This window comes from Staurois parvus, unplaced genomic scaffold (assembly GCF_062004578.1).
Source record: "Staurois parvus isolate SC_StPar_1 unplaced genomic scaffold, SC_StPar_1.0 ptg000961l, whole genome shotgun sequence".
In the NCBI taxonomy this organism is placed as follows: domain Eukaryota; kingdom Metazoa; phylum Chordata; class Amphibia; order Anura; family Ranidae; genus Staurois; species Staurois parvus.
This window is the reverse complement of record NW_028318757.1, coordinates 134620-159418: the sequence shown is the minus strand read 5'-3', so window position 1 is coordinate 159418 and position 24799 is coordinate 134620. Positions and strand designations below refer to the sequence as shown.

Below are 24799 nucleotides of genomic sequence, written 5' to 3'. Positions count from 1 at the left end.
TTTGTTCAATTTGGGAATTTGCACATGTGGCACTGTGCGATCTAATCGCCGAGGCTTCCCCCAACGTCTTGTAAATACCCGTCTTAAAAAGGGGGGAAAAGCCTGCTTGAGAAATGAAGAATTGCTCGCAGTGAAGTGGAAGGACAAACGGGATGTTTACCTCCTGTCTTCCATTCACGCAGATACGACCGTCCAAATTACCACGGCAGCTGGTGTTGTTGAGAAGCCCCTCTGTGTCCATGATTTTAACCTTAACATGGGAGGGGTGGACTTCAATGACCGGATGATGCAGCCGTATTTAGTTTCCCGAAAATCCAAACGCTGGTATATAAAAGTGTCAGTTTATTTATTTCAATTGGCTGTATATAACGCTTTTGTTCTCTATAAAGCAACTGGACATAGTGGATCATACCTAAATTTCCAATTAGAGAACATCAGGGCCCTTTTGTATCCAGAAGGTGCTGCGCCCCAAATCCCTCTCCCAGATGCAGTTAGCCGTCTGCATGAGAGACATTTTCCCGATACCATTCCTGGTACCCCAACCCAAAGAAGACCCCAAAAAAGATGTTGTGTCTGCAGCAAACGTGGAATTAGGCGTGACAGCCGCTATTGTTGTCCCTCCTGTCCTGGCCAACCTGGCCTCTGCATCAAGACCTGCTTCCGCCTCTACCATACACTAGTGAACTATTAGTATAGGGTACAGCACGGCACAGATCAGGGCACATTTACACAGGGTCTCAAAAGATGTTAGGTAGTCAGGAAACTGGCTATCGCATTTGGAGAGACCCTACCAGCTGTTTAAATGTTTGAAGTTTGGAAAAAAAAGTTAAAAAAAATAAATAAAAGTACAAATACCCCCCAAAAAAAAAAAATGTAAAAACCAAAAATAGTTATAGTTTTTTTTGTTGTTGTCATTTTTGTGATTGTTCGACTTTCACTGGTTTATTGTTGTTTTATTGTTAACCATTTCTGTTTGCAGGAATGCTTTCAGCTGCAGCGCTGACCTGTTTATTCTGACAGCAACAGGAACTTGCTCTCAGAATAGACATAAGTCAGCGTGGGCAGCGCTGTTGGATGAGATTTTTCATCCGCAGTTATAAAAAACAGAATATATGCCAAAGCATGGGGGCCTGGGGTGGCCAGTGGGTGGATGGCCCCTATGCTTCGGCATATATATTTTATATTTGTTGGCACATTTCATGTGTGCCCACCATTAGAAGTGGGTGGATTGAGGGAGGTTTCTAATGGTGGGCATACCACCACACACTTTTCCTTATAAAGTTGTTTTATTGTTAACCATTGTTGATTTTTTTGCAGGAACGTCAAACTGCAGCACTGACCTGTTTATTCTGACAGCAACAGGGTCTTGCTTTCAGAATAGACATAAGTAGGTGTGTGCAGTGCTGTCGGATGAGATTTTTCATCCGCAGTTAAAAAAAAGAGAATATATGCCAAAGCATGGGGGCCTGGGGTGGCCAGTGGGTGGATGGCCCCTATGCTTCGGCATATATATTTTATATTTGTTGGCACATTTCATATGTGCCCATCATTAGAAGTGGGTGGATTGAGGGAGGTTTCTAATGGTGGGCATACCACACACTTTTTCTGGCAGAGATTTCTTCTCTTTTCTTTCATTCAGCCCACAGGCTGCATAAAGAAAAAAAGAACATAGCATATACACCCAACAAGGACCAGTGACGTACTGGTACATCACTGGACTTTGAATGGTTATACCAGGGTGATGCCTGCAGCTGCAGGCATCATCCTGGTATCATTTTTTTCAGCCGGCAATGGGCTTTCATGCAAAAGCATTCCTAGTGGTTAATTAGCTGCAGAATTGCCTTTACAAGCAGAGGGAGAAAATGGCCCCCCTCCCTGAGATAGCATTAAAAGTGATTAAAAAAAAAAAAACATTAAAGGGACAGTGTAAAAACAATTAAATAAATCAGAAAAAAAGAAAAAAAAAAAAAGGACCCTCGCCCATCCGCGCACGCCTGCGGTCATGAGCGTTGACCCTTTCCCAGTATGGAAACAGCGATTGCACCATGCATGTGAGGTATCGCCACGAACGTCAGATCAAGGGCAGTAATTATAGCTCTAGACCTCCTCTAAATCTAAAATGGTAGCTTGTAAAGGCTTTTAAAGCGTTGCCTATAGATATTAAAAATGTATGCAGTTTGTCGCCATTGCACAGGGCATGCGTAATTTTAAAGCATGTCATGTTTGGTATCTATTTACTCAGCATAGCATCATCTTTTATATCATACCAAATAATTGGCCAATATATTGTGTTTTTGTGCATTAAAATTAAAAAAAGTGTATATTTTTCAAAACAATTGCGTTTGAAACATCGCTGTGTAAGTAATATGTCAGATAAAAAATTGCACCACCCACCATTTTATTTACTAGGGTGTCTGCTCTAAGAAAATATATAATGTTTGGGGGTTCACTTTAATTTCCTAGCAAAAATACAGATTTTTTTTTAATGTGAACAAAAAGTGTCAGAAAAGGCTTGGTCTTCAGGTGGTTAGAAGAGTGAGTGATGTGTGGCATAAACCTCTAATACTGGGCATAAAATGCCCCCACCCCTCAAAATGACCCCTTTTTGGAAAGTAGACACCCCAAACTATTTGCTGAGAGGCATGTTGAATCAATAGAAGAATTTATTTTTTTACCACAAGTTTTTGGAAAATGAAGAAAGAAATAAAAATATATTTTTTCTTTTCTTTTTTATATTTCAAAACCTTGTGAGAAAAAATTAGATCTGCAAAATACTTACCATGCCTCTTTTTAAATTCATTGGAGTGTCTACTTTTCAAAAAGGGGTCATTTGGGGGGGTTTGATGCTATCCTGGCATTACAGGGCCTCCGAAACTGTGATAGGTAGTGGGGAAGTGAAATGAAGAAGTTACGCACCTTCAGGCTTTCAAAGTGCTCATTGGATTTCAGGCTCCTGTATGTGGCTAGGCTCCCAAAAAGTGTCACACGTGTGGTATCCTCATACTCGGTAGAAGTAGCAGAATGTATTTTGGGGTATAATTCCACATATACCCATGGCTTGTGCAAGAAATAAATCATTTAAATGACAATTTTGTGAAAAAAAAAAACAAAAAAAAACGTTTTTGTCATTTTCCAGAAACTTGTGGAAAAAAAATAAATCTTCCATGGACACAATGGCCCTGATTCACTAAGATGTGAGTGTATTAGCAGAGACTGACCATTCAGGCAGACTCCGGTCAATCAATCAGTGGTCTGACCAGCGTCTAGCAAGCTCATTAACGAGCGTCTACTGACTACTTTGCCATTAGTGAATGAGGTATCCTGTCTGGCACATTTTTAGGTGCAATACCGGATATATTCGCTAGATGGCGCACAAGCGCGGGCTTTATTAACATTGGCGTTTTTCTGATAGAAAATTCTAATACAGCTGTACTATTACATTCTGAAAATTCTCTTTTGCTATTTTTTTTTTTTTGCTGTTTCTCCAAAATGATCAGGAAAGTATTGCATTTACTAATGAATGTCATACATTCTATTTTCAAATGTTAAACATTTTCACACTTATATCTCAAATAATTTATATACTTCTAATTTCCCAATATAGTTATATGTCTTCATTCTCTTTAATCACATAACTATTCTATGTTAAAGACAAGTGCAGCGCTATAAATGCATGTGATCAATAATGAACGCATGTAAAAACCAAAAAGTGTAAAGAATTGCAATAATGATGTAAACTGGTAAATCGTGCTAAAATAAGTTCATATAATTATTCCTGAATAATGGAATGTCCTTGGTGTGAGAGTACCAACTCAGAGAGTGCCTATGAATGGCACATGTGTTCTCTCCGTGACGGACAGTAGTGCATGAACTCGTGAAAGGTAAACCACCCTTGGGACTGGTCTACACTCACCAGAACAAAAGTATTAATGTGCATGGGTTATACACATCGCACATCTGGGGGTGCAGCGGTATGCTGGCAGCTATGGGTTAGTCATCCAGCTCCATCCATCCATCAGGGTGGGTGCCCAAATGGTCCTGGGGAGGAATTAGCTCAGCCACAGGAGCCAGAAAGGTGCTTAATAGTGTAGTACACTGTCACAGGGGTGGATGACCTTTCACGAGTTCATGCACTACTGTTCGTGGTTATATTTATCTTGTGTAATACCATTTTACTAGTCTATATCATTTGACCAGCGCTTGCTTTATCATTTTTAAACAATGTAACTATTCTACATTATAGCTCAAACTGTGTCTCCCACAGTGGTTTAGTGGTTAGAGCTCAGAACCTACAGCACTTGGGTCATGGGTTCTAATCCCAGTCTTGGCAACATCCCAAAAAAATGGAGATCAATTTTCTGGGTTGTGGCAGGAATATTGATCAATCAATTATGATTTTGCCTAATGACTAGAAAGTGGATGAATATTACTTGCGTACTGTTCTTCTGCCAATTAGGAAATGTGCAAGTTTCATGTATATTTCATTGTAACTTTTTTCTCTTTTAAATCTGTCTCCTTATACAACTTGACCCCCTCCCCCACAACATCATCACCTGTCCCATATGCAAATCTATGGATCACCGCCCCACTCTTTAACTATCTATTTACTGATCAAGTGAATGTGTCTCATTTTCTATCAGCTACAGCTCAGATCTCACATTATTATACAATTGCTGATTGTATCTCACCACTAGTCTGATTGAATTCACAATTCCTGGTCAGTCCCGTTCCCTGACCTCTAATAACCTTTAGGGCCAGTTCACACTACATGTGTTTCAGTTGCTTTTTCAGCATCACAAACGCACAGAAAGAAGGTTATATGGTTGTCAATGTCATAGTTCACATCAGCGCTTGCATTTTCAATGCATTGCAGGTGCTGTAAACAAAGTTGACCACGCTGCATTGTTTCTGCACAGAACTGTACTGGAACACATTGAAACGTCCTTGAATGTACTAAAACGCACATGTCCCTAACTACATTGAATACAAAGAAAATAGAAAAAAATAAGTGGAAGGGATACAAAAATGCAATGTAAACATGTCCAAAACGCATCCAAAATGTACTGGAACACACTAAACATGCATGCCAAAAGGGCATGAAAAAAACCCATCAGGAACACATCTAGACTGTTTCTATAGTGTGAACCAGCCCTTAGGACTTGTTCACACCATTGGTGGTGCAGAAACGCATGCAAGAACACACATTTTCCAGCACAGCAAAGAAATGCAATGCCCTGTGTAGATGTGCGCAGGTACCATGATGAAAACGTTGTTGCACCTACACACGTCTATTAAAAACAGCCCCATTCACAGCCACAAATACGCATGGCACCACACTACTGTGCGGTTAGGTGCGACACACTTGGAAAATAACATAAAAATAAGCCAACATGGCTAAAACATATCTTGAAAATATGGGGACTCTGATATCCGGCGACAGTCCGTTCATGAACGAGAAGCAATTCTGCACCCCTAAAACCAACATAGAGGAAAGGGATGGTCAAATTGCTGTGCTGCTTCCAAACCACCTCTGGCATGCCAGGGTCATTATGCAGGTCCTCGATGCCAGTTCTTGCCTGCGGCCACAAAATATCCACTGGCCACAAGTGAAGGTGAGTGGAGGACGTGAAGGTGGATTTCTACCAGCTTCAACCGCAAGCAGTACCACTCCTGAAAAATGAGAGCAAATAATCATTGACACGTCATCATGACAGTCAATTCTCAGTGCAGGCTATCTAGAGTGTCTTTCCTTTTTAACCATTTCAAGAGTTTAAGGAAACATTCTTGGAGCATCTACTGTGTTTGGAAAGGCCAAAGGTCCCCCCCTCCCCCAGGCACACTAATGCTTATGCAGGCCATAGACGGGGAGAAAAACAGCCGATTTTTCTTTTAAAAAATGAAAAATCGGTTGTTCAAGCGGCCGACGTTACCAGCAATGGTAAAAAAAAAATCGGCCGATTTTCATCCCGTCTACAGCCGGCAAAAAGTGTCCCTGCAGAGAGCTCCGCTATTTCTTTGACAGTTCTTTGACATTTATAGCGGTTGCAACAATGTATTTGTATCCATTTCGGATACAGATGTTTTTATTCGGAAACAAATAGATACAATGTTGCAACCGCTGTAAATGTCAAGGAACTGTCAAAGAAATAGCGGAGCTCTCTGCAGGGACACTTTTTGCCATACTGGAATTCCTCTCATTTTTCATCCTTCTTCTTCCTCTTCTTCTTCCTCTTCTTCTTCATCATCATCCTCTTCTTCCTCTTCATCATCTTCTTCTTCATCATCATCCTCTTCTTCATCATCTTCATCATCATCATCCTCTTCTTCTTTTTCTTCTTTTTGTCTTCCTCTTGCAGGTCACTGCTCATGTGCAGATTTTTTATCAGTAAAAAAATCGGCCGATTTGCCCATCATTGCCGCGAAAATCGGCCGATCGGCAAATTCGGCCGTTTTTTTCCAACTTTACCGAAAAAAAAAATCTGCCAAAATACCGAAAAACGGCCGAACAAATAGCCCACCAACGATCCGAAAATCGGCCGATTTTCGACCCATCTATGGCCTGCATAAGATATGGTGTGGCCCTAGGGTCAAAGTGTGTTTAGAATACTTCCAAAATGCACATACAAAAACACTCCATCCAAATGCATGTTGCATTTCTATAGCATGTTAAACAGAAGAAAAATGCACTTACATAATGTTAACATGCGCAAGTAAAAATAGACAAAATCCACATCCTTTTATTCTGGCTTCACATACATGCATTGTGGTCTAACACCGCACTCCTGGGCAAATCACATGCAATTTGTGTGCGTTGCAATTAGAGACAAACATTTTGCACACCTCAAATTGCACCGCATCCGGGCCAAAAATGTGCAGGACCCTTTTTCAGGGTATGCACATGGGTGTGAATAGGCATGCCATCCAATTTGGCAAATCGCAATACGCTTTGTGTACCAATATTGGTGTGTTGGTAACTTCACCTAGAAAGCCGCAGCAGGTGGCATGAAGGGGTTGCGGTTGTGATGCGGTGCAGCGCTTGCACAGAAAACACTGCAAATTTCACATCGCATCTGTGTGACACCAGAATGTGCCAATATGTGGCTTGACAAAGCACAGTGGTCAGTGCAGATTATTTTCAATCCATGTTTTTTTACACTTTTCATTCACTGGTTTAACTCAGGTGATCATTAATCACAATTATCTCCGGAGATCACATGCAGCCCCTCAACCATCTACACATATCTCTGGAAATCTATACAGATCTCCTTGAAAAAATGTCTCCTCTCCTCTTCGGAAAACAATTGTCCTCCACCTCATAAACAGGGGGACAGAGAAGACTTCTCCTTGATAACTAAAATCAGATGAATTATCTGTGCTTAATAAACATACACCAATACTGCAAATGCATTGTACTGTCCAAGGCATTGCACACTAATGCATTGCACACTAGAAATGTCAAATGCGTTAGTGTGTACAGTGCATGAGTGTAAAATGCTTTAGTGCACACTGCAGTGTACAACGCATTGCACACTGTAATACTCTGTACAAAGTAATACCGTGTACACCCACACATTGTAGACTGTAATGCACTGTACTCTGTCATGCAGGATGGAGCAACGCATTGCACACTGTGATACCGTGTACACCCACACATTGTAGACTGTAATGCACTGTACACTGTCATGCAGGATGGAGCAACGCATTGCACACTGTGATACCGTGTACACCCACACATTGTAGACTGTAATGCACTGTACACTGTCATGCAGGCTGGAGCTACGCATTGCACACTGTGATACCGTGTACACCCACACATTGTAGACTGTAATGCACTGTACTCTGTCATGCAGGATGGAGCAACGCATTGCACACTGTGATACCGTGTACACCCACACATTGTAGACTGTAATGCACTGTACACTGTCATGCAGGCTGGAGCTACGCATTGCACACTGTGATACGCTATCCACTGTCATGCAGAATCCAGCAACACATTGCACACTGTGATACCGTGTACACCAACACATTGTAGAATGTAATGCATTATACGCAGTATACATGTCCAGATATTCAAAGATTAGCCATGAAGGCCTAGCTGGTTACCTATTTGGCGACCGCAGATAGCCGAATAACGCTACACTGCATCCAGGCAGCTCTGGGAGGGTGTCATATGACATCCTGGCAGAACGCGCTCTCCGTGATTGCTGTGTCCTAAGGACACAGCTGATCACGTGATGTGGTAAAGACCAATCACAGCGGCTTTTTACCATGTGATCAGCCATGTCCAATGACACGCTGATCACCGGGAAATGCATTTGCCGGGTCTTGGCTGCACTTTCATCACGCTGTCAGAATGTGTGGAAAGTACTGCCGAGAACCAGCAGTTATCAAAGCAGGGGTCGGCCCCGATGATCAGTGCCCACCAGTGCCACCCAACAGTTCCGCCCACCTGTGGCCAGCAGTGCCGCCTCATCAACGCACATCAGTGTTGCTAAATTACCAGTTTACCAAATGTTATAATATAAACAGCCTTTTATTCATTATGAGCTATTTTGTGGTTTATCGAGCAAAAAGTAAAACTCACAGCAGCAAGTCAATACCACCCAAAGAAAGCTCTATTTGTCTGAAAAAACTGATACAAATTTAAGATGGGTACAATGTGGCATGACCGCACAATCGTCATTCAAAGGGTAACCGTGCAGAAAGATGAAAATTGGCCAGGACAGGAAGGGGGTAGGAGTACCCAGTAGGCAAGTGGTTAATATAATTGACCCATCAATACCCAGGAGCTAATGTACAGATAAGTAGCATGTGCACCAAGTGAGATTCTGCTAGGCCCCACCCACAAAATTACAATTACTTGTCCCTCACATGTTATAAACATATTTGCAATGGCCACAGTTACTTTACATATAAGGATCATCTCCTCAGTTGAGAACTGTGCTCTCGCCATGTCCAAATGCCAATAAAGTTATCAAAATTTTCAACCAACACAAAACCTCCAACCACTTCTCATCCACTTACACTCCCCACAACCACTTCCGGGTGCGCGCGCACCAGATGACGGACTTCCAGGAGGATAGCTGCTCGTGCGCCATGGGGGACACCTGTTTGGCGTTTATTTGTGCACGATCGCGCATATCTATGCACGATCGCTCATTTCTATGCACGGCTATGATAGCTTTCGCGAATGTGTGTTTTAGTGATTTTTTTTCTTTTTAAACCTTGGCTAATATATCTTTGTTGCCAAAGGCCAAAAATCAACATACAGTGGGGACTATTTTATTACTGTAAATCAAATTGTAGAAAACCTGTAGCTGGCTGCACAGTGAATGTGACATATTCATTAGTACATAATATTGTGGTGCAAGCAGGTTTTTTATTTTTTTGTTTGGTTTTGAAAAAGCCAGTTTGCACCCACTTGCATATTCACGCTCTTACAAGCTACATTTGAGCAGATTATATAAGTATACAAAGTAACTATTAAGGTTGTTCATATATTGAACATAAAATAAACACAAAAACATCGGTCAAACATTTATTGATCAAATATATCTTCATTTATTTGGTCAGCAGGAACAAGTAGGTACAGTCAATATCTTGGTGAGTCACAAAAATAGGATTGATGTGGCAAAAAGAAAACACTCCTGCTCATAAGAGCTTACAATCTAAAGATACTTCTAATGAACTGTGTGTGCTCAGGTTATAGCAGGAAACAAAGGGGAAGATGAATCAAGTAACATTTTCGTGCACATAAGGTTTACTTACACAATCATTTAGTATAAAGATCCATTCACAAAAAAGTCTACAGATCAAAATATCAAGAAAACAAGACATATGTGAAAAACCCCTCCCACCTCTACAAATCCCCTACACATACATTTGTCAGCAGGTTTGTAAGAAAAATGCATTTGAGTCTAAATAAGCAAGCAAAATTAAAACAAGAGCAGATTTTAAACAAAACGATTGACATGTGTGAGGCTTTCAATGCAAAAAGAAAAAACACAATCATTGTGCAATAACACACAAACACACTTTACAAGGCCAAAAATATGCAAACATTTCCAGCCCACTTCCAAACACAGCCTGAGTGGTGTCTGGGGCAATTCAGCACAAAATCTCTTCCTCCCCCAAACCACTACAAGCAAGGACTTAGTCACAAACCACCCGGCCTAGTAACAGGCCAAATCACTCCCTACTGCACATCTTTATATAAGCTAGGTTGTATTTGGAGCGTGCCAAACAAGGCCCCACACCCAATGAAGCCACACCCACCACTGACCTTAGTTTGGTCAGTGAAAGTGTTTTCACCTGATGAATCCGCTTCCTACCTGCATTAACCCTTGGTATACAGGCCCCACAAATCAGAAAGAAATATACAGTGAAATGTACGTGTGCAGCATACAACAGAACATTGAGCAGGGATGTGAAAGGGAACCCCAATTGGAACCTTTATTGCTACTATGGTCACAATTCCCTCCAGATTCTCGCATGAGTTAAGACAGTCACATGACCACATCTTGTATGCAATACTGAAAATGACAAATCGATTTGACTAGTATGGTGAATTTCCCATCAATTGGTAAAACACTCCAGAAATCAAACATCACCAAACATTACACTCTGGGCAAAGCTGATTTACAAATCATGCAACTTACAGTAAAGTTGACCATTTCAATGCAATTTTCAAGACATCTGACACAGATCTCTATGCAAATTGCCACTAAAGTAGTACATGTACTACTATAGAAATCAGTGTTTGACACGCACCCATGTGGTCACTCTAATAGCAGACAATAGGGTGCGACTTTGCAGACGATTTACAGCTTGCATGTTGTGCAAATCACATGCCAAGTCCCACTCAATGAGCACGCTATTGGAGCGTTCATATTGTTGTGGTTCAAACTTGGTAGGAGCCGCAAGTAATAATAGAGTAATGAATACACTACTTTTCATGCAATTTGCTGAGAGATCGATGTCGAATGTCTTGCAAATTGCACTTGAAATCACCATGTACCCCGACTTTGAAATCATGCAACTTCTATGCAAGTCACATGATGTGACTGTGGTGTCAATAACACCACTTAGAAATCTGCTTTAATGTGACCGGGTAGCCCCCAGTAACATTGTTTGCGATTGCCATGCAATTGGCATGACAGGCGACTTGCAAATCGTAGACCAAGTCGCACCCTATTGGCCACTGTAGGCTCTGTTCACATCCAATTGGATTGTGAACTCGTGCAACTTCACTGTAAGTTGGACAATTGCCGCATCGGATTAGATGTGACAGTGGTGTTGGCCCCCAGTAACATTGGGTGCAATTTGCCATGCAAAGAGCAAGCTGCTGGCCATGCCAATCACATGACAAGTCACATCCAGGGTGTGCAATTTCAGGTGCGATTTGTGCATTGACATCGTACCTGATATTGGATATAATGAATGTGAGTGTATTAACATACACCATTTGTTGCAGCGAGAGTTCAAAGGTATTTGAGAATTGTGGCCATTTATTAGCAATTTAACATCTAGACTCAAATAGAAATCGCAATGCTACACACAATTGAAAACACAACTAGTTAGTAATTCTCTAGAAAACACAGTAAAATTGGCAACTTAAAGAGTAATTTTCAATTGCATATAGTGTGAGCGAAGCAGGAAAATCAACAAAGGAAATAAATCTTTGAAGGCGTGCGGTACCTGCCTGCTGGGATAAGGGTCTGCTATGCATTTGGGGGAAAAATGCACGCCAGGATTTGTGACAAGTTTGATGTGTGGATTCACCAACCAAGTCTTTTCTCTCTCGTTCACTCTTCTGAATGTCTCTCTTTATCACTCTTCAGTATGTATCTCTTGCTCACTCTTCTTTGTCTCACTGGCTCGCTCTTCTCTCTCGCTCACTCTTCTGAATGTCTCTCTTTATCACTCTTCATATGTATCTCTCGCTCACTCTTCTCTCTCTCTGTCAGCTCTTTGCTTGCCAAATCCTTCACAAAAGTGGGTGGAGTGTAAACCATCATTATCAAATCTATTAGTGATTCAGGCCCTTATCTTATTGTATGACATTCACATAAGGTGCAGCTTTGAAGGTGTTTCAACAGACAAGGCCTCATTCTAATTCACATTTTAGGGATCATTTAGACAGAATGCAAAGATGTTGCCAGAACATGTATGTGAAGACAGCCACACACGGAGATCATGCTACTACCTCGCCGGGGTTGGGATTCGAACCGACAACCCTAGAATTGTGAGGCAGCAGTGCTAACCACTAACCCACGGAGCTACATTGCTAACCCAGCCTGTATTTCTGTGCTGTGAATCAATCCTAGGTCCCTGGGCATGGTCAGTTTAACTAGCCAGATATCTCCAATGTGACACAAATGTTGTGCTATGTTGCCAATTCAGATGTATGTTGGTTCTATGTATCCCAATACAAAGGATTGCAATACTAATACAGGCGTACCTCGGTTTACCAACGCCTCAGGGAACGTCATATTTGGGGTACAAATGTCAAACCATTTCAGTTAATTGGTCTGTTTACAAATGTTTGAATAATTTGGTATGGGCATGTGGCCTGGTATGGTTCAGGAGGGGGGGAGGCACTCGCTCGTCGTCGTCCCCCCCTTTCCTGACCTGCCGGGCTGCATGCTCGGATAAGTATGTGTTATGGATTTAGGGGGGTACCCCATGCTGTTTTTTATTTAATTTCAGCGTGGAGTTACCCCTTAACATCCATACGAGACCCGAAGGGCTTAGTATGGATGGGAGGGGGGACCCCACGCCAGTTATTTAAAGAACTGTTTATAAATCCCTGCAATACTTTGACATTCAACTGTCAGTGGGGAAATCCGCCGACAGCTGAAACATGAGCGCTGCATTGGTTTTCATTACTAAAATGCTGCATGAGTTGATAACATAACTCATGCGGGATTGTAGGAGCGACAGCCATGAGTTAATGTTTCATCTGTCAGCGGGGTTCCCCACTGACAGCTGAATGTAAAATAATTCCCTTTATTGCATAAATAATAAAAAAAAAGCGTGGGGTCCCCCCTCCCATCTGTACCAAGCCCTTCGGATCTGGTATGGATATTAAGGGGGAACTCCACGCTGGAATTAAAAAAAAAACCAGCGTGGGTCCCCCTCAATATCCATACCAGACCCTTATCTGAGCATGCAGCCCGGCAGGTCAGGAAAGGGGGGGGACGAGCGAGCGCCCCCCCCTCCTGAACCATACCAGGCCACATGCCCTCAACATGGGGGGGGTGCTTTGGGGCAGGGGGGGCTCCCCCCCCAAAGCACCTTGTCCCCATGTTGATGAGGACAAGGGCCTCTTCCCCACAACCCTGGCCGGTGGTTGTGGGGGTCTGCGGGCGGGGGGCTTATCAGAATCTGGAAGCCCCCTTTAACAAGGGGGCCCCCAGATCCCGGTCCCCCCCCCCCTACGTGAATGATTCCGCGGTACACGGTCCGCAGACTCATTCACAAAAAAACTAAGTGTGGTGTAAAAAAAACACAGTACAGGGTCTTTGACAAGTCCTTTATTAAAACAATGTCCCCCGAAGTAGATCCAACGTCAATCGCGGCGGCGGCGACCCGAAAAAAGGAAAAAAAAAAAAGGTTCCGCTCCCGTCCGAGGCTTCCAGCCTAGTGAAGAAAAGCCTAGCTGACAGTTCTTATATAGGTATGGGTGGGGCCAGCCGGGGACATCATCCCAGTGACCCGCCCCATGTCACATGCTTGCTGTTCCCGGCTGGCCCCGCCCCATACCTATATAAGAAATGTCAGCTAGGCTTTTCTTCACTAGGCTGGAAGCCTTGGACGGGAGCGGAACCTTTTTTTTTTTTCCTTTTTTCGGGTCGCCGCCGCCGCGATTGACGTTGGATCTACTTCGGGGGACATTGTTTTAATAAAGGACTTGTCAAAGACCCTGTACTGTGTTTTTTTTACACCACACTTAGTTTTTTTGTGAATGAGTCTGCGGACCGTGTACCGCGGAATCATTCACGTAGGGGGGGGGGCCGGGATCTGGGGGCCCCCTTGTTAAAGGGGGCTTCCAGATTCTGATAAGCCCCCCGCCCGCAGACCCCCACAACCACCGGCCAGGGTTGTGGGGAAGAGGCCCTTGTCCTCATCAACATGGGGACAAGGTGCTTTGGGGGGGGGAGCCCCTCTGCCCCAAAGCACCCCCCCATGTTGAGGGCATGTGGCCTGGTATGGTTCAGGAGGGGGGGGGTGCTCGCTCGTCCCCCCCCCCCCTTCCCTGACCTGCCGGGCTGCATGCTCGGATAAGGGTCTGGTATGGATATTGAGGGGGACCCACGCTGTTTTTTTTTTTAATTTTCGACATGGAGTTCCCCCTTAATATCCATACCAGATCCGAAGGGCTTGGTACAGATGGGAGGGGGGACCCCACGCTGTTTTTTATTATTATTTATGCTATAAAGGGAATTATTTTACATTCAGCTGTCAGTGGGGAACCCCGCTGACAGCTGAAACATTAACACATGGCTGTCGCTTCTAAAATCCCGCATGAGTTATGTTATCAACTCATGCAGCGTTTTAGTAGTGAAAACCAATGCAGCGCTCATGTTTCAGCTGTCGGCGGAGTTCCCCACTGACAGTTGAATGTCAAAGTATTGCGGGGAATTAGAAACTGTTTTTTAAATAACTGGCGTGGGGTCCCCCCTCCCATCTGTACCAAGCCCTTCGGATCTGGTATGGATATTAAGGGGGAACTCCACGCTGAAATTAAAAATAAAAACAGCGTGGGTCCCCCTCAATATCCATACCGACCCTTATCCGAGCATGCAGCCCGGCAGGTCAGGAAAGGGGGGGGACGAGCGAGCGCCCCCCCCCCCTCCTGAACCATACCAGGCCACATGCCCTCAACATGGGGGGGGTGCTTTGGGGCAGGGGGGGCTCCCCCCCCCCCAAAGCACCTTGTCCCCATGTTGATGAGGACAAGGGCCTCTTCCCCACAACCCTGGCCGGTGGTTGTGGGGGTCTGCGGGCGGGGGGCTTATCAGAATCTGGAAGCCCCCTTTAACAAGGGGGCCCCCAGATCCCGGTCCCCCCCCCCTACGTGAATGATTCTGCGGTACACGGTCCGCAGACTCATTCACAAAAAAACTAAGTGTGGTGTAAAAAAAACACAGTACAGGGTCTTTGACAAGTCCTTTATTAAAACAATGTCCCCCGAAGTAGATCCAACGTCAATCGCGGCGGCGGCGACCCGAAAAAAGGAAAAAAAAAAAAAGGTTCCGTTTCCCGTCCGAGGCTTCCAGCCTAGTGAAGAAAAGCCTAGCTGACAGTTCTTATAAAGGTATGGGCGGGGCCAGCCGGGAACAGCAAGCATGTGACATGGGGCGGGTCACTGGGATGATGTCCCCGGCTGGCCCCGCCCATACCTATATAAGAACTGTCAGCTAGGCTTTTCTTCACTAGGCTGGAAGCCTCGGACGGGAGCGGAACCTTTTTTTTTTTTCCTTTTTTCGGGTCGCCGCCGCCGCGATTGACGTTGGATCTACTTCGGGGGACATTGTTTTAATAAAGGACTTGTCAAAGACCCTGTACTGTGTTTTTTTTACACCACACTTAGTTTTTTTGTGAATGAGTCTGTGGACCGTGTACCGCAGAATCATTCACGTAGGGGGGGGGATCGGGATCTGGGGGCCCCCTTGTTAAAGGGGGCTTCCAGATTCTGATAAGCCCCCCGCCCGCAGACCCCCACAACCACCGGTCAGGGTTGTGGGGAAGAGGCCCTTGTCCTCATCAACATGGGGACAAGGTGCTTTGGGGGGGGGAGCCCCCCTGCCCCAAGCACCCCCCCCATGTTGAGGGCATGTGGCCTGGTATGGTTCAGGAGGGGGGGGCGCTCGCTCGTCCCCCCCCCCCCTTTCCTGACCTGCCGGGCTGCATGCTCGGATAAAGGTCTGGTATGGATATTGAGGGGGACCCACGCTGTTTTTTTTTTTAAATTTCAGCATGGAGTTCCCCCTTAATATCCATACCAGACCCGAAGGGCTTGGTATGGATGAGAGGGGGGACCCACGCTGTTTTTTTTTTTTTTTTTTTTTTTTATTGCGGACCTTTATTTTTACATTCAGCTTTCAAAATAAATTTTATCTAGACCTTCAAAATAAGTAAAATCATAACAGAAATAATTATAAAGGATAAGAAACAAAAATATAATCACTAAAACGAAGGAAATCTAATTAGATTACATGAAGATATGCTTAATGCTGTTTATTAAACACAGTAGTCGCGACCGAGTGCCGGCTGTCAGAGGAATCCACAATCAGATTCACTATTAGTCAGTGGCTAAAAAGCAAACGCCCATGGCAGAGGACTAAAATGTGTTCTGCACATGCTCAGTTCTATCTGCCAAAGACACTGCACGGGCATCTAGATTTTTACTGTGTCGATTTCCTTGAGAAAAACGATTTTTAACACATTCTTAATTTTTTTGGAAATAGCAGATATTGTTTAAAGTGAAGTCCTGATATTTGGCAAAGCAAATTTCTAAGTGAACATGTCTCTACAGTGATTTTTCATGGTGTTAGACGTGCTTCTTAGCAAGTCTGCTTTTGTGAGTCTGATTCCGGGCGTGTGTCTTTTTGTGAATTAGATTGGGCGTCTGCTTATGGGCTCTGCTCAATAGTGAATTAGGTTGCAGGGTCAAAAATGGACGGACGCCCATGAAAATTGGGCTTAAGCCCATAAATATGCGCCCACGCCCAATAGTGAATCAGGGCCAATATGTCTCTCAGCAGATAGCTTAGGGTGTCTGCTTTCCAAAAAGGGGTCATTTGGGGGTGTTTGTTCTATCCTGGTATTTTAGCACCTCAAGAGATGTGATGGGCGGTCAGAAAGTAAAAGCTGTGTAAATTTCAAATTATCTATACCATAGTTTGTAGATGCTATAACTTTCACACAAAGCAATCAATATACACTTATTGGGATTTTTTTTACCAAAAACATGTAGCAGAATACATTTTGGCTTAAATTTATGACTAACTTTGAGTTTACAATATATTTTTTATAGCTGAAAGTAGAAAAATTTGTTTTTTTTTCAAGATTTTCGTGTTTTTTTGTTTATAGCGCCGAAAATAAAAAGCGCACAGGTGATCAAATACCACCAAAAGAAAGCTCTATTTGTGTGAAAAAAAGGACGTAAATTTTGTTTGGGTACAGCATTGCATGACCGCGCAATTATCATTTGAATTAGTGCAGAGCTGTATAGCAAAAAAAGGCATAAATTACAGTATCTTTACCATAGTTTGTAGACGCTATAACGTTCACACAAAGCAATCAATATACACTTATTGGGATTTTTTTTTTACCAAAAACATGTAGCAGAATACATTTTGGCTTAAATTTATGACTAACTTTGAGTTTACGATATATTTTTTTATAGCTGAAAGTAGAAAAAATTGTTTTTTTTCAAAATTTTCGTGTTTTTTTTGTTTATAGCGCAGAAAATAAAAAGCGCACAGGTGATCAAATACCACAAAAAGAAAGCTCTATTTGTGTGAAGAAAAGGACGTAAATTTTGTTTGGGTACAGCATTGCATGACCGCGCAATTATCATTTGAATTAGTGCAGCGCCAAACAGCAAAAAAAAGGCCTGGTCATTAAGGGGGGTAAATCCTCTGGGGCTCAAGTGGTTAACTTCCACCGTTCCTGATGACTGCCATATCTTAATTACATTCCGAACAGAGGATATTGACATCTGAAAACGCTTTGTTATCTTCTTATAGCCTTCTAGACAACTGCTTAGAAGAACCCATGTTGCTGATTGTTGGGGCAAGGTCAGATGAGTCTGGGCATTTAAAACCTTTGAGATTGACATCACCTGGTCTTCCCAGAGGATGATTGAGAACAATCCATGACACTGGCAGGTCTCAGCTTTGCAAAGGGGGCAGTGCATGCTATAAATTCTGCAGGGTGCCCAAACTTTTGCAGACGCCATTTTTTTGTTTTCTGTTATTTTGAAAGTGTAAATGATGGAAATAAAATCTAACTTTTTTTGACATATTATAAGAATGTCTAATCTGTAATTTGATGCCTTTTGGAGATTTTTCCATCTTTCCTTGGCTTCTTTATGCACATTAATACAAATTTTTAGCTGGGGTGCCCAAACTTTCGATCCCCACTGTATGTGTGTATATGTGTATGTATGTATGTGTATATATATATATATATATATATATATATATATATATCTTTTATAGTTATGCTAAAATTAGGAATCCTTTTTGGATTGTATGTAAAATATTTAGTGGATTTCAACATATCTCCAATATGTTTTTTTTTCAAGTGCCTGCTAAAAAATGGACAGAGCTAGATGTGTCCCAACAGCGTACTTACACCATGCGACTTCTTGATTCACTGGAAGTCACAGCCAGGGAAAAACGACTAAAGGTGGGCCGGGCTTTGCTATATCTAGCACAAGGTATGCACAAAGTGGTCAATGACATGTCTTAATGTGCTTTTCAATCCCCCATCTGTTATTAGCTCTATTGATAAAGTTTTATTAAATATATTTGTAGGTACTTTTGGGGAGTGTAGCTGTGAAGCTGAGGTCCAGACCTGGCAGCGCCATAACATCTTCCTTTTGTTGGAAGCAGGGGTGTTTAATGCCCTTGTGGAACTGCTGAACATGGAGGTTGAGTAAGTAGCAGCAAGAATACTATGGATTAAAGAATCAGTACAGCTGAATTGTGAAAAACCTTGATTACTGGTTTAAGTTTATCTTTATACTACCCTTACTTTGTATTTTTTGTTAGAGTTTCAATAGAGGAATTGTCAGTAATGTGCTTCAGGAAGTTGCATTTTATCTACCAGCTACAGTACGTATGCTAATTCTAGTACTACACAGCTAGGCATAATGTATTCATATGAAACAGCAATATTTTTTTTTAGAATAAGGAAAGGTTAGAATTTCAAAAAAAAAATTAATAATACTGTCTCTGTAGATTTCTTCCCACTTTCTTTTTATGAACCTGTCAGTTGCCCTTAAAAAAAAAATACAGCAAATTAGTGAACCATAGCATCGGCAGCTCCCTTGGTTGATGCATGCTAAGACAAAGTAAACTCTACCTGCTTGTGCTCCCTCTCTATAGTAACACCAGCACACCAGGGTCCAGGTTTTTTAGCACTGGACACTTTAATGCTAACAGGATAGAAGGATTAAAAATGTTTTTTGTCCTTCAGACACTTTCATTTGAGCCCAAAACCAGATAACATTTGCCTCATACCTTGTGCACACTTCTACACGCACATGCTGGTTGCCTTCATAATCTCTGTACGCCTCTTCTGAAAATGCTGCTTGTAATGCTATTTATACTTTTCCTACACATTCTTCCCCTGTCTTATATTCCCCACACTCTCTTGTCCAGCAAATACTTCACTTTTGCACATATTTTCTATCATCATACTCTCTGCGCTTCTCTTCTGCACATATTGTCCATAGTCATACCCCCGCACTCCTCTTCTGCTCATATTGTCATCCCACCCCATACACTTGCTCATGTCCTCTTCTGAACTTACTGTTTGCTGTTATAATCTTTGCACTCCTTTTGCTTGACAAACTGCTTGCTGTTATACCCTCTGCACTCCTATCCATTCACACTCCTTTCTTGCATATATTGCTCGCAGTTATACACTCCACACTTCTCTCTTGCACATACTGTCTGCTGCTATGCCTTCCGTACACACATTTACCTATAGAAGGAGATTTACTAAAAATTGTGCACACAGAATCTGGTGCCATTGTACTTCGCAACCAATCCGCTTCTAACTTCAGCTTGTTCAGTTAAGTTTTCACAATAAAACTTAGAAGCTGCATAGTTGTATCAGATTCTGTGTGTACCAGTTTTAGTAAGTAAATCTCCCCCATAGTCTCCATTAATGAAAAGAAAGTCCGAATAGTAGCATTTCCTGAAAAACCACATTTTTAAAAAAAATAATAGAAAAAATAGAAAAATATTGTATCAAAACAGGTGAGCAGATGAGGAGTAAGGTAACCCGCTAACCTAGCTAAAGGCTGCTATGAGCAATACTAATTTGCAAAATGCATTTAAGGGTTACCTTATTTTTCTGCTGCTTATCTTTTGATATTTTTGCCTGTTTTAATATAATTTTTTTCAATAAAGGTGGTTTTTCAGTAAGTGTGGCCATCCAGACTTCTCATTCGTGCCTCATTTGCGAGCTGGGTTGGCACCTGTCTGTGCTCCTGAGGCGGATCTTTGGCTGGCTGACCTGGAGCGGTGTCTTTCTTCACATAGTGTTTATTGTCATACTTGCCACATTCCTGTCATACACCTATTACCCATAATTATACTTTCCACCCTTCTCTACTGCATGCTTTTGCTTGATAATGACATTTCAAAAGTCAAAATTTAATAATTTTTAGATTTTTTTTAAATAATTCAGGTTGATCCTGCAATAACCTTTCTTGTTCATACATGCCCTGTTATAAGGTAACCACACTCTGTCCTTGTCTTCCTCTTGTGCTGCTGCGTTATTACCCTGTCACATTGGCTTTCAATGGTGACTAAAAGTGGGAGTTTTTGAATTGGGCATGAACAGTTGAGAAAAGTGGAAAGACAGCTTTGGACCCACAGGTACACTCCACTGGTATTGTTATCTTAACTAATGTTGGTGTAAATCAGGGGTCTCCAAACTTTTGAAACAAAGGGTCAGTTTACTGCCCTTAAAACTTTAGGGGGGCTGGATTGTGGCCAGTGGGAGTAGAAAATGCCCTGGCATCAGTGGGAGTAAACAGTACCATAGGCTTGGTGGTCAGTGGGAGGAACAGTGCCCCTTCGTTGGTGTCAGTGGAATAGTTAGTTCCCCATTTCTGGCATCAGTGGGAAGAACAGTGCCCCATTGTTGGTGTCAGTGGGAGAAAAAGTGCCCCGTTCGCTGGTGTCAGTGGGAGAAAAAGTGCCCCGTTCGCTGGTGTCAGTGGGAGGAACAGTGCCCCGTCGCCGGGGTCAGTGGGAGGAACAGTGCCCCGTCGCCGGGGTCAGTGGGAGGAACAGTGCCCCGTCGCCGGGGTCAGTGGGAGAAACAGTGCCCCGTCGCCGGGGTCAGTGGGAGGAACAGTGCCCCGTCGCCGGGATCAGTGGGAGGAACAGTGCCCCGTCGCCGGCCACACCACTGCTAAGAGGTCCAGAAAAAACTTCCATTAAAGGTCAGAGGTATACATTGTAGGTCCAGTTCACTTCTACTCTGTTCACTTTGTTGCCAGTCAATCCCCGTTGAAGGGGCCACTTAGACCCCCAAAATGCGTTTGGCTACTTCTCGAGCTATACCCCTGACCTTTAATGGAATAAAGCTTTTTCTGGACCTCTTAGTAGTGGTGTGGCACTTCGATTTCAACTCTTCTTACCTTAAATAGGCATGGTCCACTGGTGTCCCCAAAAGGACACTTAACCTGAGAATTGCTATGCAGCCAACACTGGAGTGCATGAAAATAGTCGGGAGGTGGCTGCAAAGAACCTGAAGAAGATTAGCAACACTGAGATGTATGGATGAAAAAAAAATTGCAAATGTTTTTAATAAAATTGAAAAGGGTAGTTGTTCATGGTACTTTTATAAATAGAAATTTCAATCCATTAGGTGTTTGTTAACTTAGTCATGAAATATGAACAAAGCATATACCTCTCTAGTGTGTACTTGTCTCAATCCTGGGCACTAAGCGTAATTTTTCTCTGATGCCCCATTCCTCTACCTGACAGGAAACGATTGGGCGCTATTCCTCCCACTGACTATCTGCTATCTGAGTCACTTTTGACAAGTTTCCCTGACACCAAGAAAAAAAAGGTGACAGGGCAGGGACCTCCAGCACATAGACTGTGTTTGACAGCCTCAATTCTGTTCCTCTGTGTACTGTGTGAAGAGGGATGTATCCCTTCCTTTCAGTCAGTTCTCTTAGCTCCCTTCACTGAGCTCTGCACAGTGTAACTTCAGCTTCCCGCCCCCTGCTTTTCAGAGAGATTTTGTGTAAATTCTGCACTTTCAATGGATTTAGAAAATCGAATACTACAGATAAACAGGTGCCACTTATGTAGGAGGATTTGTTTCATCAGTGCGTATCACCTGAGACGTGAGGGCAAACAGTGCAGCTACAATACAATTTAATACAAGAGGAATCAGATGGCCCTGCTTGTTAGAGCTTGCAGTCTAAAAGGGAAGGGTCAAGTGATACAAAAGGCAACAACTGTGGGGGATGAGCTGATGTAGAAAATACATGTACAGTTGTTAGGTGGAGGATTGATAGGCTTGTCTGAATTGTTTTCAGGGATCATCTAAAAGTGGACAGAATAGGAGATAGACTGATTGGAGTAGGGAATTCCATAGGATGGGAGATGCTCGAAGGAAAGTCCTGGAGGCGAACATGGGAGAAGGTGACACAGGAACTAGAGAGCAGGAGGTCTTGGGAGGAACGAAGAGCAATTTAATTGGTATTTTAAGAGTAGATTAGTGATGTAGCTGTGGACTGAGTTGTGGATGGCATTGTAAGTTGTTAGTATTTTTAATTTAATTCTTTGGGTGAGTGGCAGCCAATGCAGAGATTGGCAGAGAGGGGTAGCAGACACTGAATGGTTGGTAAGGTGGATGAGCCTGGCAGCAGCATTCCTGATGGACTGGAGGGGGGATAGCCTATGTAAAGGTAAGCCAATGAGGATGGCGTTGCAGTAGTTGAGGCTAGAGATTACCTGGGAGTGAATTAGGAGCCTCGTGGTGTCATTGGTTAGGAAGAGGCGTATTTTGGAGATGTTGTGGAGGTTGAGCTTTGGAAAGTGATTGGATGTGGGGCCGAAAGGAGAGTTCAGAGTCCAGGATTACACCTAGCACCCTTGCATGTGGGGATGGGTTGATGGTTGTTCCACTTGCTGACAAATGGCTGCATCATGGGGAATGCCCTTGCCACAGGCCATGCCTTAGCTTATCCCTAGTAGGGAGCTAGGAAAGGGAAGCCAGGGCAGGAGTGACGGGAACAGTTTTTCTGACCTGTCCAATTATTGGTTCTTCCAAGGTATCAAGTTTACATGAAATTCAGGTTTTTGTGTGTATAGAGAGGAGCACAGTACAAGTCAAACGTTAGAACAGTCGAATGGCATCCTGACAGTAGAAAGTAGTTGTTACAATAGCCCTTGTGGAACATTACCTTTCTATCTCCCAAATCATGGGTGCTTGTATGTTACATAGTTACATAGTGAGGTTGAAAGAAAATACTTGTCCATCAGTTCAACCAACAGAGAAAAAAAGTATTTAACACTTTCCCGCCTGGCCTATAGCATATTGATGGCCGGGATACTCCTCCTTGTGACTGGGCGTCATATGACGTCCTGTCAGAAGGAGCCACTCACACGGCCACGGGGCGGCACAATTTGTCACCGGCTGTGTCCACGGGACACAGCCAATGACATATCACTAGACCGGTCCGTTGCCAGTGTCATGTGACCGCTGTGACCAATCACAGCATATCACATATCAATTGTATACAATGGGTGGCTTCCTGTCATGCCATCCATTGTATACAATTGTGTTGTAAGCTGTGATTGGTCAAAGCAGTCACATGGTACAGACAGGGCCTATCACAGCCTATCTGTATCATGTGATGAGCTTTGCCCAATCATAGCTAATCGCAAAAAAGACTGAATTAATCAGTTTCATTCAGTAACAATGATTGCAAATATCAATGAAATACATTGGTATTAGCAATCATAATGTGTAAAAAATAAATCCTGATCACTTGCCCAGAGTAGTTCAATGTTACTATGGGCAACTACTATGTATTGCTTTGGTCACAGCGTGTTGGAAAAAAAATAATAGAAAAAATAAAAAATAATGTAATAAAAAGAAAATTTAGAAAAAAATGATTTTTTTTTTACATACTGTCATCAGTCAGTGTCCCTGATCACCGCCACACCAGTTATATAAGAACGATGTACTGGACTGGTGACAAAAAGAAAACTTTTTTTTTTTTTTTTACATATTAATTTCTATATTTGACAAAAAATTACTACCTCCAAAAAACTCACTATGACTTACTAAATACCCTGGACTGTTTATTTTCCAAAAATGGGTAATTTGGGGGGTATTTGTACTATCCTGGTGTTTTCGGGCCTCAAGAAATTTTAGATTGTACGCCCCTTGAGGGTTAGGGACGGATGTGAATGTACAATATATATATATATGTAAAACGCTGCGTAAATTGATGGCGCTATATAAGTACCGGTAATAAATAAATGAGATGGGCTGTCAGTACATCAGGATTGATTGATTGTCAGATATACAGTCAGGTCCATAAATATTGGGACATCGACACAATTCTAACATTTTTCATTCCTTACACCACCGCAATGGATTTGAAATGAAATGAACAAGATGTGCTTTAACTGCAGACTGTCAGCTTTAATTTGAGGGTATTTACATCTAAATCAGATGAACGGTGTAGGAATTACAACAGTTTGCATATGTGCCTCCGACTTGTTAAGCTGACAGTCTGCAGTTAAAGCACATCTTGTTCGTTTCATTTCAAATCCATTGTGGTGGTGTATAGAGCCAAAAATGTTAGAATTGTGTTGCTGTCCCAATATTTATGGACCTGACTGTATATACCATGGTTTGTGGACTTTCCTACAGACTAATTATAATACACTAATTTGGGGTAATTTCACCAAAGAATTGTAGCCAAATACATTTTGACCTAAATTTATGAAGAAATGTTATTTATTTGCAAAATGTTATAACCGAAACGAAGAAAAATGCTTTTTTGGTTTTTTGT

General features: G+C 42.6%; 1 protein-coding gene across 1 annotated transcript in view; it reads left to right on the top strand.

Annotated features, from left to right (window-relative positions):
- The window catches only part of LOC149441653 (striatin-interacting protein 1-like), a 301884-nt gene that overhangs the window by 146475 nt on the left and 130610 nt on the right, over positions 1–24799 (top strand). The window contains exons 4-5 of the mRNA XM_089657068.1: positions 18317–18451; positions 18549–18669. Of these exons, the coding sequence (XP_089513194.1) occupies positions 18317–18451; positions 18549–18669 (256 nt within the window). The remainder of the gene's footprint in view (positions 1–18316; positions 18452–18548; positions 18670–24799) is intronic.